The sequence below is a fragment of the Porites lutea genome, chromosome 3, assembly GCF_958299795.1.
Source record: "Porites lutea chromosome 3, jaPorLute2.1, whole genome shotgun sequence".
In the NCBI taxonomy this organism is placed as follows: Eukaryota; Metazoa; Cnidaria; class Anthozoa; order Scleractinia; family Poritidae; genus Porites; species Porites lutea.
In genome coordinates this window covers 34,154,748-34,168,423 of record NC_133203.1, presented here as the reverse complement: position 1 = coordinate 34,168,423, position 13,676 = coordinate 34,154,748, and the positions used below count along the sequence as shown (strand labels likewise).

The window sequence follows — 13,676 nt, the reverse complement described above, 5'->3', positions numbered from 1 at the left end:
TGTATACACTTATACACTGCACCTAAGTGTGGCTCTTGTTCACTAGCAAAATAACAAGAAGCCACAAAAGGACACAGAGTACATTATTTTTTGACTGGTCTGGAGAGTTACAACACAGGCCACCCAAGCTTTGTACATGGCAATAATATTATTGTGGGTATGGCTATATGGATTTTCCAGAAACTCCTACCCTACTTTAGACTAAAATAGGTGAGTTTCCCTAACCTATTTCAGACATGAACCACTGTTCCCAAGAGATGAAGGATAAAAAATGTTTAAAATTTTCCAGTGGGAGGGCAACTATAGACAAGAAGTTTCTACAGGCTTAGGATGACATCCATTTTTTTTTCAATCTTTTGGTGTAGAATATTTGTAATAACTTCACACAAGAATCCTGTTTTTGCTTCAAGTCTGTAAGCCCGTTTTTGAAATAACCCACCACCCCTCTCAAAAGTCAATAGTGACTACTGATTATTTAATAATCAGCCCTATAACAGTGGGGGGTATAACACACCACGCCTTGTGGGTGACCGGTTTTGACCAGTTTTTAAAGTAACACTATTATAGTTCAGGTTGCTGGCCACTTGCTTAGAATCATCTTACAGATGGAGAGCAAGTAATTAGTATTATTAAAAAATAAAAAATATAATAATAGCACAAGACTGTTTGAGCCAAACAACACTATAAGCAGCCAAATTATTTGGCTGCTGAACACATTATTGGGATGCCATTAGAGCGGTTTTCACTTGACTGTCGAAAGTAATTGAGGAATTGGTTTTGGTTTTGGTTTTACTACACCCTTTGGTTGGCTAGTGTATTTACTTTGGTTTTGGTTTTACGACAGTCAAGTGAAAACTGCTCTATTAGCAAGGTGTCCCCAAGGCAAGTTGACTGTAACAAGCATGACACTCCAAACTCTACATGTCAGCCAACTGAAGCCATTTCATTTGAGCTTAGAACATCTCTTTCTAAAGTAAAGTTATACTGATATTGTTCAATATTCGGTGGAGATCTCCTTGAGAGTTCCAAGCTCCCTTGATTTAGTTGTAGCACCCTCTGAAGTTCTTTCGACAGTTGGAAAGGAACATCTGATACTGTAAGAAAAGTTGTTTCTCTTCTTTGAGGCACTTGCTTTTGTGCTGCTGCTATTGTGTATGAGGGTGATTCTGAATAATGGAAAAGAGATCATTTATGTTTAAACAGTGTTCATTGACCGGTATTTTTTATTTGAACATTTTTATAGTGTGTGTTTAATCCCCAAAGATGTAAAAATCAAAGGGTTTCCCAGAAATGGGTGCTTGTGACCGTTTACTAGATCGATTTTCATTTTTGGCAGAATGATTTGTGTTGACGTGATAAACATTGTTTCATATATTTTTACTGATTTCTGCTTCGTTTTTGAGAAAACTCAAAACAGCATGTTTTTCTAGAGCATCATGTCCACAAAATAGAGCAGTAGAGACAGAGAATGTCTAGAGTTCAAGTCTAGGTCCCAGAGACAAACAAAAACTACATTTTAAACTTCACTCAACCCTTGAAGTCCCAGGGTTGACCAACATCAATTTTCTGTGAACAACATCAATAATAATGTAATAAAGAGGAAAGGTCACAAGAGTTAATAAAATGATGAACAAAGGGAAAATTCTTTGACCTTTTTTTTAAATTCTCTCAACTAATTCTTAAAGGAAATGTAAGGAAATTAGTCTGGAGAATCTGCATAAATTATGTTTTTTGGGGCTTAAAGAGTTACAAAAACAGATCCTCTAAGCATTAACACAGTTTTCTGGTCCAAGGGTGTTCACTTACGTGAGTTTCAACTCCACTACTTTTAATATTTCAGCAAAAATTTTTACTCACCTGTAGGAGGGTAGGGGCAGCTCTGTTGTAAATTTTCATATGATCTGTAGTTTGTGGTTCCTGGAACTGACTCAGTCTGCTGCCAAAGACACAAAAAGTTAGTTTCAATGAACTTATCGTTCCCAATATCAGCTAGGATGACATGTAATTAATTCTGAAGTTGGAGTTATTAACAAAATCCTTTACAAATATTATATCTTAAGCAGTAATTTTAACCATGATATGATTTGATTTAAAGTTTGTATTATTGTGCTGTATAACAAGCTAAAATACCATCTGTTTAACAGCAGACTTTTAACAGAGTACAAATGTGCAGCAAAATCAACCCCTTTTGAAATCACAATAGTTCATGTCTCTAGTGAGGGATTTCCATTCAATTTTGGAGGATTGTGTAAGGTATGCAGAGATGGAAGAGAACTGTTGCGAACTATTTGCCCCTTCCCGCCCAATTTTCAAAAGATGCAGAATAGGGCCGCTAGAATTCTCACTTTTTCTAACTATGAGGCTCGCTCAAGGGTTTTGTTGGATGAGCTTGGCTGGGAAAGGTTAGAAAATGTAAGACTTAAACAGTTGGCTGTGATAGTGTATAAAACCCATAATGATCTTCCCCGTCATATCTGAGGCAGATCTTTACCAACACCTCAAATGTACACTCACACAATCTTAGAAATTCTAAGTTAAAATATTGTGTCCCCAGACCCAGAACTGAGTCTACAAAAGGGAGCCTACACTACAGAGGATCCATTCTGTGGAACAAGATTCCCTCAGAGATTAGAAACCTGCCTAGTTTAAATGTTTTTAAAACTTCATTTCATGGGAAAGATTATCTTAATACACCATGACTCATGGTAACTCTTATAATTATAATATAAGTTTTTGTATTTTTAACTTTATAGTCAAGTAGTTTCTTAGAGTATTTTAGTTTAATTTTACACACGATTCCTAGGAAGATTTTGTGTGTAAATAAAGACTGATGATGATGATGATGATGATGATTTTAATTTACTTCTGGAAACTAACATTCTTGTAGGTAAAAAAGGATTATGAAGTGCACTGCTAACTTGAGAAATCTTCTTGAGAATCTACTCGGATGTTCTCTGTATTCTTTACCAGTCACACGCAGCACATTTTCCTCTGAAATGTCCTTTAATATTTCTCTTCGCTGAAGCTTACTTCATCGTGAATTCAAATATTTTTTACAAAACCGACATAATAAGCTCACGCTGACATCCATGATGAGAGCATGACGTGTTGACATGTCAACGACAAGTTAATTACCGGAGGGTGGATCGGCGGCATCAAAGGCATGTCTCCAGGCTCCGCCACCCTTTCCCCTTCCCAGATTACCTCTTGGTTTGCATTGCTCACCAATGTTTTTTGCCTTTTCCCCCCAATGCGGAGCCTGGTCCCAGGCTACCTTGCACTTATTCTGTGCCTTGCTACACAGTTTAAAGCAAGCATTCCATTTGGTCACTCTATAAACTCCTCATTCAATACGCCACTTGTACATCTCTCACAGTGAACCTTATTTACCCTCCAAAATTTTGCATAAGCATTGTTTTCAATTTCTCTTGGATTGTTTTCGTTTTCTCTTCTCATTGTTTTCAATTTCTCTTTCTCTTGAGAAATGAAAATCAAAAGCTATATGAAATTTTTGGAGGCGAATAAGGTGCATTATGGGAGATGTGCAAGTGGGATATGGGGATTGCTTGCAACTTAGTAAGTGTGACGTCACAAATAAGGAAGGCTACGAGAAGTCGCTTAATAAAAGATACGATTCTTTTGATAAGATGAAAATGCACTAACTAATTTTAAGAACTGGAAAAATTTTACCTTACTTAAGTTATAAAAATGTCTAAACATATAAACCTCGACGTATTAATTCAAATTCACGTTAGCACAACGGTACCATACAAAACAATAACTACAAGATTTATGGTTTGTCATGATGAGCTATTCCAGCAACTTAGCATTACTTGCTCTTACGAAACACGGTTAAAATAGGTAGTTCATACCTTGCAACGTTTGTTCTGTTCTGCAGTGTATAACACAAACCCATCCTCGTTGTCGAAATCTTCTGTAAACCCAGTTCCAGACGCGCTGTTATAACAAGTCTGCTCAGTTTTCTTCGAGTTTGCTCCCAAAATTTTCGAATAAAGTCCAGATAAAAAACTCATATCCGTGACAAGCACCTTGCAGCATTACTACATGCTACTTAAACTGATGACGGATGACGATGTGGAAGACGATCACCTTCCAAGAATTTCACGCCGCATTCTATCGACTCTCGTTGGCTCCAAAAATAGAATTCAATTATCACCCTGGGAACGATCACTTCGAATTGATAGAGAAAGACTAGGGCGAGGCAAAAAACGCGTGAAGGCGGCAAAATCCATTGCATTATTTCTTCACTAATCTCCAAGTTTTTCTTTATTTTGACTGTCATTTGGAATTAGTTTTGGAGTTTTTGCAATGGAAGCACCAAGGGTGAACGCTTCAATGCTACCGCAGTATTCTGGAAGGCTGGTTTGTCTTGTAGGAAACGTAACAGAGGTGAAGTGTAAAAAATTATTCTCTTGTTGAACACTCGTGTTGAAATTTTGCTGCTCGATCGATTTTACATTTAGACGTCAATAACATTTGTGTTTCCGTGAATTTTGTAGTGAATGAAAGGGTTTGAATGGTGTTTACTAAACTTAAAATCTACGTGCGGCGTTTCGTTTAGTCGTCAATCTAGCGCTTGTGCCGCCAGCGATCTTCTTCTGTGTTCGATGCTGAAGGAGATTTTCACTTCGAAGTTTCTGCAGATGTGGTAAAAAAAGCAGTTCAGGTGTAAAATTATCCATTCTCTCTGCATCAAGGTGAATTGCAAACCCTATCATGCACAGAGAACAATAACTCATGGACGGAGGGGGAGGGGGGAAAATTTGTCCCCCTTCCCACCCTTGTCTGTAAAACTTTGCAACCCTGCAGAACTTTGTCTTGCTTATGACATATCACTGTCAAACTTGGCGAATTAAGTTACCATAAGATTCCGAAAATAAGCCCCCCAAAATCGTAACGCAAAACCCTACGTTAAATCACCCCTCCAAATATAAGCCCCCCGGGGGGCTTGTACTTGGAATTTGCCCTCGAATACAAAGTAAAACAAAGCAAAAATGGTAAATTTCCTTCCCACTACAAGGTAGCCCAATCGATTTACATAGGCTCCTCCATGAATAAGCCCCTCAAAAAGGGCCTTTGAAAAATATAAGCCCCAGGGCTTATTTTCGGAATTTTACAGTATTTTAAGTTACTTATTCCATGAACATCAAGGCACGTTTGCAAACTGGTTCTTGACAGTAATGGATTGAAACAGAGGTCCAAAGGTTTTAAGACTCACATTTGACATGTTGGAATTACCTTTGGAAGTGTTCTTAGTCGAGACACTTCACTCACATGTGGGGGGTTGGGGGGGGGGGGGGGCGGGAGTAATTCCAGATTTTAAGTGACAGAGAAGATCAAGAGATTTTTGAGGGGTCGAAATTTTCAATTCCGGGACTCTTTTGGGTGAGAAAATTTGGGAAGTACTTTTCTGGATGGCTTAATTTGGCAGTATTCAGAAGAATCTGAAGATTCATGGTAGTGTCCATGTATCCCAGGCGCATTTTTTTTTTCAGTAAAGTACAACCCAATTTGTCAAGGTTTGGAAATTCTGCATGGGATTTTTGGGGTGTTTAGATTTTTGCCTCTGTTTTATCTTCCCCATCTCTTGACCTCTTGAGTACCCCCCCTGGGTTCACATGATGAGTATTAGATTACAGGATTGAGCTGAGAACACCTCTACTAAAAATAACTTTTAAGGATGGTTTGTAAACAAAGTCTTACTGAAGCCTCAGTTTAATAAATCATTGGCTTTCCAGGTCTCTTTGCAAGTGGATTATTTTATGGAGATGAATAAATTATGCTTCCCTAATCTATGCCATATGCTTTCATGAAACTGTTCACAATGAACAGTGTTTAGATGAAGTGCGTGGCAATATGTTAAACACCGGTTAAACTCCCTTTTAATAGTTTTTTTTTCATTCAGAGGCCCAAATTAGCTCTTTTTCTCTCACCATAATACGCCCTTTATTTAACAAGTAAAGATGAGCCATTTTAAAAGGAAAAATATCTAGAAGTTGATGAGAATTCTCTTGGGATGTTACTCAAAAACACATATTTTTTTATCCACAGATTAGTTCCAATGGAGCTGAATTGAAGATCATGACAAGCGATCAGAAAATTGTTAAAGTCAGCTTGGGAGAGCCTGTAGGTTTCATGATTTGATGTGAAAACCGCAGCAGCCAGTTAGCGGAAGCTACATATCAAAGCTTTTTTCTCACTACTTACTTCTTACTCATCACAACATTTTAACAGCATAGTTCACCAGTATTGGCTGATTATTGAGTTGCAATTGTTATTGTTTTTACCTCTAATAATTGTTTTTTTCTTAAAATTACACAGCTTGATGAACAGCTCCATGGAGCTGTGGAGGTTATTGGAAAAGTTGAGCGTGATTGTTCATTATCAAGTCAGAGAATCATTCCATATGATCAAGAATTTGGTGAGTGTTTCTCATTGAACCTTTTTTTGCTTAAGAAGGGGTATTATTAACTAGAGCTTCGCTTTTAGCCCTGTCTTGAAAACAAAGACCTCTAAGACCCCTACCAAATGACTCCGAACTCCATTGATTAGGGTTAAGAAACTGAGTGAATCAAGTTCCATTTAGGTCATTATACTTATCAGACTGACCTGACAGTTGATTCACTCATTTTCCTAACTCTTATCAATGAAGTTCAGAGTCATTTGGTAGGGGGCCTTAAGGGTCTTAGCCAATAGGGGTGTTTGTTTTCAAGACTCCCCTTAAGAAGTAGGTTCAAGCAGAATTCATAATACTATTTATTCTAAGAGAAACATAATTTTGATAAAAAAGGGTATAAGCCAAAGGAACACGAAGTCAAATTTGTTAAACTGGAACTACTTCTAATTTATTTGTCCTTTTACCCATCCTCCCCAAGTACATGGAAATTTTGTCATGACTTTCACCTTTCATGGTTATGGTGCGTTTAAAATTAATTTTCTTGAGACTGGAGGGAGGTGCAAGGTTTCAGAAAATGACTTCAGAGCTTTGAACACAAATGTGCTGTTTTGTCATTCTTTTGTTATTCAAAAAAAGCATGAGTATGAGGTGTTTTTTTCTGCAATGTGGGATCACTTCAAGTGTTCAGGGATCAGTTGCATAAATGTTAACGCCAGATTTAAAAGCTAAAATGTGACATTGAAACCCACCAAACCCTTAATATTTTAACACCAGCCAATAGCAGTTGTGTCTGACTTTAGGTTACAAAATACATCCGACTCTAGCTTCATAAAGAGCTGCCTGCCCTTTAAAGAGTCAAGATGAGTTAACTGACTGGATATCAATTCAACTTCCTAGTCTGAAGAGGATTTCTTCCCGAAGGTGTTTCATTACTTGCTGGCTGCAAGTACTAAATTGTTTGCCGGTTTTATACCTGTGGTAAACAGTCTTGTATTTGCTGCTATTGATTAATGCTCTAGTTCTCTGTTATGAATTGCTAATTGCCACAGTCAGCCTGTGCAATTGGCAATCAACTGACTTAAGATTAAAGCTAAACTCTCATTGTTCTGATGAAATTAATGGCTGCTTCTTTGGCTCTTTTGTAGATCTTAATTTGTATGGAGAGGCTTTATCACTAGCATCAAACTACCCCAACATCTTTGGTTCAACACATTCAAATGGATTTGGCTATTAATGTTACAGGGAATTGCCCCTAGCTATGCATTATGCAAAAAATGTACAAAGACTCTATCTATCTGGATACTCAGAGACTACCAAGCAGTAAAAATACCCTACTTTGACTGGAAGAGGACCTGCTGACTTTGCTGCTCGGAATCATACTTAGCTATTCAGAAAAGCTATAATTTGCAGTGTAAAAAAGATTCCTAGATGTTTGTTTTTGTGAAAATACCATTGAATGTTGTTAAAAATATACTTGGGTTTTTGCAATGTACTGTACAGAAAACTGACAGTTTGCTAGCACTTTTTTGATAATAAAAAAAGTAAATATTACAGTGTTATTCTTTAAATATTATTACTTAGGTTGCTGGCCGGGGTGGTGGAAGGTACTCCAGAGTTTAAGTGACAGGCTGGGGATGATTGAAAGGTTTTTTAAAAAAATTATTTACATAATGCAAATTGTGACCTTTTCACTAACGTATTCTCTTAGATAATGAGTTAACTCAAGCATAATACAGTGAGCCTTTCAGGGTTTTCAATAAGGTTTCAAGTAGCTGGCAAAAGCTTTGGAGCAGGTGGAGAAGGAAAAACCTCGCGCCACAGGTGCGACTTGCAAGCGCTGAAAGCGCAGGTTATTAGGGGGGTCCGTGCGGCATGAAATGTTGGAGTATTCTGGAGCAAAAATTTGAGTCTTTGAACAGAACACAGGCATCATTTAATTTTGGCCTTTTTGCGGATAATTTTGAAAGAAAAGTAGGCAGTGAGTTCATGTGAAAAAGCTGGCGAATTTTGCTGGCCTCCGGCTCTTGTTGAGAACCCTGGTCTCTGGGAAAAGGGAAATAAGCTAAAACACTTCACAAAAACTTCAATATTGTTTTTGTTTTTTTATTTAAAAAAATTATCTTTTGCATATTGTTGTGGCATTTTGGTTAGAAAGCTGACAGGTCGCTGAAATCCAAGATAGCAGGGGGGGGGGGGGTCATGACACCCAACCGTTTTCAAAACAAGAACCCCCAAATGTTGGGGAGATACTGTTAGTTAGCTGTCGTTTGTGTTGTCAGGCAATGATCCTCTGCATCCATCTCCAAGGGCATTGCATGATGACACAAAGAACATTTGTTAACAGTAGGTAAAAAAATATAACCGCTGTGTTGACCAATCAGAGTTCCTGACCGGATTTCGGACAGATTTTACATCGCCAGTGTGGAATTTCTGTTGCTGAGGCACAGGCGTTCCTCCTAGCAAAATGTCCTTAGCGGCGAGGAGCAAGAAGAAAGGGCTGTATTCGCAGGCTACAGAAATTCCAGTTGAAAATCAAATGGTTTGTGTGATTCTGTTTGAAAAGCTTCAGAAAATGTGATAGCAGGTTATTCTCCTACCATCTCAAATATTATAGTTTTCTGTTTATGCACCAGATTTCCAGCTGGGTGGTTTGTGTAAAGCAAAATAGTAAGCATTCTAGGTATTTCCTGTATATAACCAAACAAACTGTCAGAGCAAATGTTTCTTTGGAGGACTAGGTCAATCCTAACCTACAAAGCCACCTCTCTCCACTGCTCATGTTTCACAAGATTAGCAAAGGCAGAGAATAATTAACAATTATTCCTCGAGCCCGAATGAGCCCTGAGTCAATAGCCTGAGTCAATGGGCTATTGACTCAGAGGCCATGAGGGCGAGAGGAATAATTGCATTAGTAAAATCCAATCAGTTGGTCAAAAATATCGAGAATAAAAAACTTTTAGCTAGTTAAAGCTAGACTTTAATCCTTTTTTGCTGCCAAAAAGCCCGCGCTTTTCGCTACTAGTGGGCTTTAACATATAGCCTTGTAGTAGCTCAACCAATCAGAATGCAGCATTGATAATAGACCACTAGTGGGATTTTACTAATATCATCTAAAATAAGCCTTTTTAAAAAACCAGTTCTACTTTCTACAATAATTTAATTTCCATTCAATTTTTGTTAATGAAACTAAGTTTCAAGTAAATGTATTTCCAATATTCTAAGTCCAAGTTATGAGCCCAGCAATAGCCCAACCAGGCCACATACCAGATTAATGTTGTCAGACATACATGTACATTAGGATGACGTTTAGCTCTTTTAACCACCATGCAAATCTTACTCAGCTAGAAAGTGATACCTTATTCTCACTTAATTTCGCGAGAATTAAATTTCATGAAAAATCATGAGCCATATTTTGCGAGTTTTTAACTTCGCGATTTTTAGGGAAAGCTAGAATTGGAGTGCATTAAATCTCACAATTTTTCTATTCTTTAACATGTAAAAGTAACTTTGACCTCAGAACAGTAGCAACAGAATTAATAATTTTATCGTAAACAACAGCAAACAAATTCAATTACAAACAACAAAGCATAAGGTTTTCAACAGTCAAACTAAATATTTAATATAATGTTCTGTCAGACATGATATGGAGTTTCTTCTTCTGTCCACAATATACTTCCATGTTGCTGTATGGATCCTCTGGAGGAAGCTTTATTTTGCCGCTCACACATAAATGTCTGGTTATTAAGTTTTGCGATTTTAATCTTTGCGAGTATTAGATTTCGCAAAATTAAGTGAGAATAAGGTAGTCTTCAGTTTTGATCTGTCCAGGTCATCATCTGACCACTGATAGGATTTTGTCAGACATGAGCAATTTTTTAATCAGACAGTATGTACTAGTAATGGTGTGAATGCAACACCAATGTCCTCAGTTTTCAGGCAAACAATGAGGAAACAACTAAATAAAATAAAAAGGTCTTTTAAGTGGATGGTCTATCAGCTGAAACTAAAATCAATTTCTATTACAAAATTATAATAGTAATTTGTTAAATTCCCTATGTCATGCCGATAGAAGGACATCACTGTTTGGCATTGCCATGGCAACAGAGTCTAAATTCATACAGTGACAGCTACATCCTGTCACAGGACATTCTGTATGCTCCCTGTAAACAAATGAACAGTATTAATATCCGATAAAAAATAGACATTTCTCCTTTGCGTCCCAATAATGTTATGAAATTAGCCAGGAAAAGTTTTGACATCTTGACCCCAGTAGTAGCCAAGAGCAAAATTTCTGAAAATGCCCTAATTTTGTTTTGAGACTACTGAAAAACAAACAGAATTAAGTAAAAGTAGCATCTAGTGTTAAAATCCTGATGGTACAATATGAGGAGCAGGTGTCGAGCATAGCATAACCCTGCCCCATAATAACAAAACAATCACTCCATTCATTACATTGGGGTCTTGTATCAAATCAGAAAGGTGACTCAAGGAAAAGAAATTTGTTTTCCCTTTGAAGAAAACAATCACTTAGCAAATACAAAGTCCTTTTTAATTTCTAGATGTAAGTGTATTTAAGTCATTCGTCTGGATTGCAGATAAAACTGCAGAAAACCACTTACTTAAACCAGTCGACAACATGATTAGAATGTCCACCATGACGACATGATTGACACCAAGTGAACCAGTTGTTGAAAGGATTCACACTCCGTACATTTGACGGCTTCTCTGCATTTGGATCTGTAAATCATTGACATGAGGAAACACATCTTAAAGAAACTTGCATTCTCTTTTTGAGAGAAAATCATCTGCCATACTTTTAGTGACGATTTATCTATTTTTTCCTTTTATAGATAAAAAAATAAAATAAAATAAATAACGATTTGCAGGTAGCACATCCACATAGTGGTTCTTCGTCTGCCTGTTTTCTGGTCAAATTGGAATTTGGAAATGTTGGTTTTTGAAGAGAGGGGAAAACAGGAGTACCTGGAGAAAAACCTCTTGGAGCAAGGGAAAGAACCAACAACAAACTTTTATCTCATTATATAGTTGTCTTTCATCATTGGGAGCATCCCCAGTATGGCGTGTACATATTGTCAACATTTGTAGAGTAAAATTCATCGAAATTCGCATTCTTGTTTAACACTTTGACAAAGGTGATGCTGGTCTCCCATCAAGCCACTTCTTATGTCATCACACAGTGCTCCCTCATTGTTTAAGAGAGTGTTTTGTGATGATATAAAAACAAGCATAAGTTTTTTTTGGACCAAATTCTCTTCATGAGTGCCAGAGAAATACATGTTCTGAGAACCGAGTGGAGGACATGATACCGTATAAAACACAAAGGAATTAGAGTCAGAGCTTCGGATCAGAACTTGTCTTACCTTGAACTGCTGGCTTCTGTGAAAGTGATGATGATGTCCCCATATGAACAAGACAGAGCGCACATCTTGGAAGAGGTTTTCTGCAAGCAGGACAGGCCATGATCTGCAAAAAAGTTTATAGTCGAAAACAAACATTTATTCATTCACCAGATTTCATCAACAAGGTCAGCAGAGAAACAACCTATTGGAAAACCTATGAGTGATTAACAGTTTAATAGCTGTAGACCTTAGATTCTCTTGCACCTGTTTTCTTACTGGGAGAAGACAGGTCAAAGGAAAATACAAGGAAAAATGCTTAATGCATTAAACAGGCTTACACGTATTATTAAAGGCTCCGTGCACAGTTACTTTTTACAGACCCGAAACTCAGACAAACACAGTTGATTGAAGTGAAAACTAGGGAATTCCTCACTTTTGTTGGACTTCTAATAATTGAAACGTCATGTTGGTCTTACCAACATTTGTCTTTATAAGGGTCAGACAAACATGTCATTCTTAGGCTGTGCTATAACAAGGGTATTTTTTTATCAAAGCAGTGCTTGACACACAATAGCCTCCCTCTCTATTAAATTATTCACTGCAGAGTCAATACCTTTGTTCTGTTTGATGGGTTGGAATATTGAGCAAATTTTCTTGGTCTTGAGACTGCAAAATTAATTTTGAAAACAACTTTGTTAAAAACATCATTATCCTCTCTTGTTACAAGACAAAGTTAAGAGTGTTTTTTATCATTTAGTTTACCAGCTTACACTTGCAACATTAATGAGACTTTTACTGCACTCTCCAATTACAAGACAGTGTTAGCTAGTGGCACCGCAATTATAATTTTAATTCATAGTCAAATTTATTGATGCTATATTTCACTTCTCATGTTTAATGCACCATTCAGTAAGACATTATTATTGCTAGTGCTATTAGTTACCTTTACTCATGCCACCTCCCTTATCCAACCATTCACTATAAAGGGTAGCATTGGGATTGTCATAAAAATTTTTTTTTTTCTAGAGAACATCCATAGCCCTACGTTCATTCTTGAAAGATTTCTCTTCGGTTTGAAATTTTTCCTGGAAATCCCAGTATGAAATTTTAAAAAAAATGCAATTTCTTTGAGTGTCAATGTATTTAGCACGAAAGTACTAATCAGGGACACTATTCTCCTACTGGAGACAGGACTGCCATTTTACATGGTCATCCGAGCCATGTGAAGGTCTAGCCATTTGCAGGGCAAAGGCAGTACTTGAGTATTGGTGCTGCCCCATGCGACCTCCCACTCTGCAGTCAAGTGATCCAGCTACCGACTGTGCTAATCCTGATGTGAGTTTCAAAAATTTTGAAACTCGACACTAAATAAAATACCTACAGATGTTGAATGACCTGAGATGAACATAATGGAGATGCAAGTCACTGACCTGTTGACAATATATTAGTGAGGATGTTATTTCCACAAAAGTTACATGACACAAACACTTGTTGAGCAGGCTTCTGTGTGGAATCCTTCAGGTTACGGTGAATATCAAATAATGACCTGATGGTAAAAAATAATTAACAATTATTGGATGAGGTTGAGCAAAATATCATGATTTGTCTGTGGCGAGCAGATCATTATTATTTGCCAACATCAGCCTCCACTAGTAAACTATACTCCTACAACATGTCAATAGGAAATCCAAAATTCAATGTTTCGGACGCCCGTGGACGGCTTTTTTGCCGACTTTTTAAGGGCTCAAAACATGGTTTGAGTTATCGAGGGTAAAATTATATAGAAAATGACCTGAGGGGAAACGAAAATTGGTTCGAGTTAGCAGGAGTTCGAGTTATCGAGGGTTCGAGTTACCGAGGGTAAAATTACAGTGAATGTATGACAGAAATCCAGGGGA

General features: G+C 37.3%; 3 protein-coding genes across 4 annotated transcripts in view; 1 reads left to right on the top strand and 2 right to left on the bottom strand.

Annotated features, from left to right (window-relative positions):
- Positions 1 to 846: 846 nt before the first annotated feature.
- Positions 847 to 4,069, bottom strand: LOC140929661 (uncharacterized). Of its 2 annotated transcripts, none has more exons than XM_073379397.1 (3): positions 3,873 to 4,069; positions 1,858 to 1,936; positions 847 to 1,166 (listed from the first exon to the last, which is right to left on the bottom strand). In XM_073379397.1, exons 1-3 carry the CDS (start codon positions 4,032 to 4,034, stop codon positions 925 to 927), a joined length of 483 nt encoding a protein of 160 aa, XP_073235498.1. In that variant the 5' UTR covers positions 4,035 to 4,069; the 3' UTR covers positions 847 to 924. The 2 variants fall into 2 exon arrangements, with proteins under 2 accessions (XP_073235498.1, XP_073235499.1); XM_073379398.1 differs by having other exon boundaries at positions 1,858 to 1,933.
- Positions 4,070 to 4,231: 162 nt separating this feature from the next.
- Positions 4,232 to 7,681, top strand: LOC140929660 (replication protein A 14 kDa subunit-like). Its single transcript, XM_073379396.1, has 4 exons — positions 4,232 to 4,410; positions 6,073 to 6,147; positions 6,343 to 6,442; positions 7,564 to 7,681. Exons 1-4 carry the CDS (start codon positions 4,330 to 4,332, stop codon positions 7,650 to 7,652), a joined length of 345 nt encoding a protein of 114 aa, XP_073235497.1. The 5' UTR covers positions 4,232 to 4,329; the 3' UTR covers positions 7,653 to 7,681.
- A 904-nt stretch (positions 7,682 to 8,585) lies between these two features.
- Positions 8,586 to 13,676, bottom strand: part of LOC140931005 (GATOR2 complex protein MIOS-like) — a 36,589-nt gene continuing 31,498 nt past the window's right edge. Inside the window, exons 32-36 of the mRNA XM_073380751.1 lie at positions 13,209 to 13,324; positions 12,392 to 12,444; positions 11,800 to 11,902; positions 11,038 to 11,155; positions 8,586 to 10,578 (exon numbers count right to left, since the gene is read on the bottom strand). Coding sequence (XP_073236852.1) covers positions 10,476 to 10,578; positions 11,038 to 11,155; positions 11,800 to 11,902; positions 12,392 to 12,444; positions 13,209 to 13,324 — 493 coding nt within the window. The 3' untranslated portion in view covers positions 8,586 to 10,475. The remainder of the gene's footprint in view (positions 10,579 to 11,037; positions 11,156 to 11,799; positions 11,903 to 12,391; positions 12,445 to 13,208; positions 13,325 to 13,676) is intronic.

What these genes read in the sequence shown, in the direction of transcription:
- LOC140929661 (XM_073379397.1), bottom strand. Translation starts at nt 4,034, where the DNA reads ATGAGTTTTTTATCTGGACTTTATTCGAAAATTTTGGGAGCAAACTCG. An exon ending in AACAGAACAAACGTTGCAAG is followed by an intron (nt 1,937 to 3,872) that starts GTATGAACTACC and finishes TGTCTTTGGCAG; the next exon opens with CAGACTGAGTCAGTTCCAGG. An exon ending in CTGCCCCTACCCTCCTACAG is followed by an intron (nt 1,167 to 1,857) that starts GTGAGTAAAAAT and finishes TCCATTATTCAG; the next exon opens with AATCACCCTCATACACAATA.
- LOC140929660 (XM_073379396.1), top strand. Translation starts at nt 4,330, where the DNA reads ATGGAAGCACCAAGGGTGAACGCTTCAATGCTACCGCAGTATTCTGGA. An exon ending in TTGTAGGAAACGTAACAGAG is followed by an intron (nt 4,411 to 6,072) that starts GTGAAGTGTAAA and finishes TTTTATCCACAG; the next exon opens with ATTAGTTCCAATGGAGCTGA. An exon ending in AAGTCAGCTTGGGAGAGCCT is followed by an intron (nt 6,148 to 6,342) that starts GTAGGTTTCATG and finishes AAAATTACACAG; the next exon opens with CTTGATGAACAGCTCCATGG.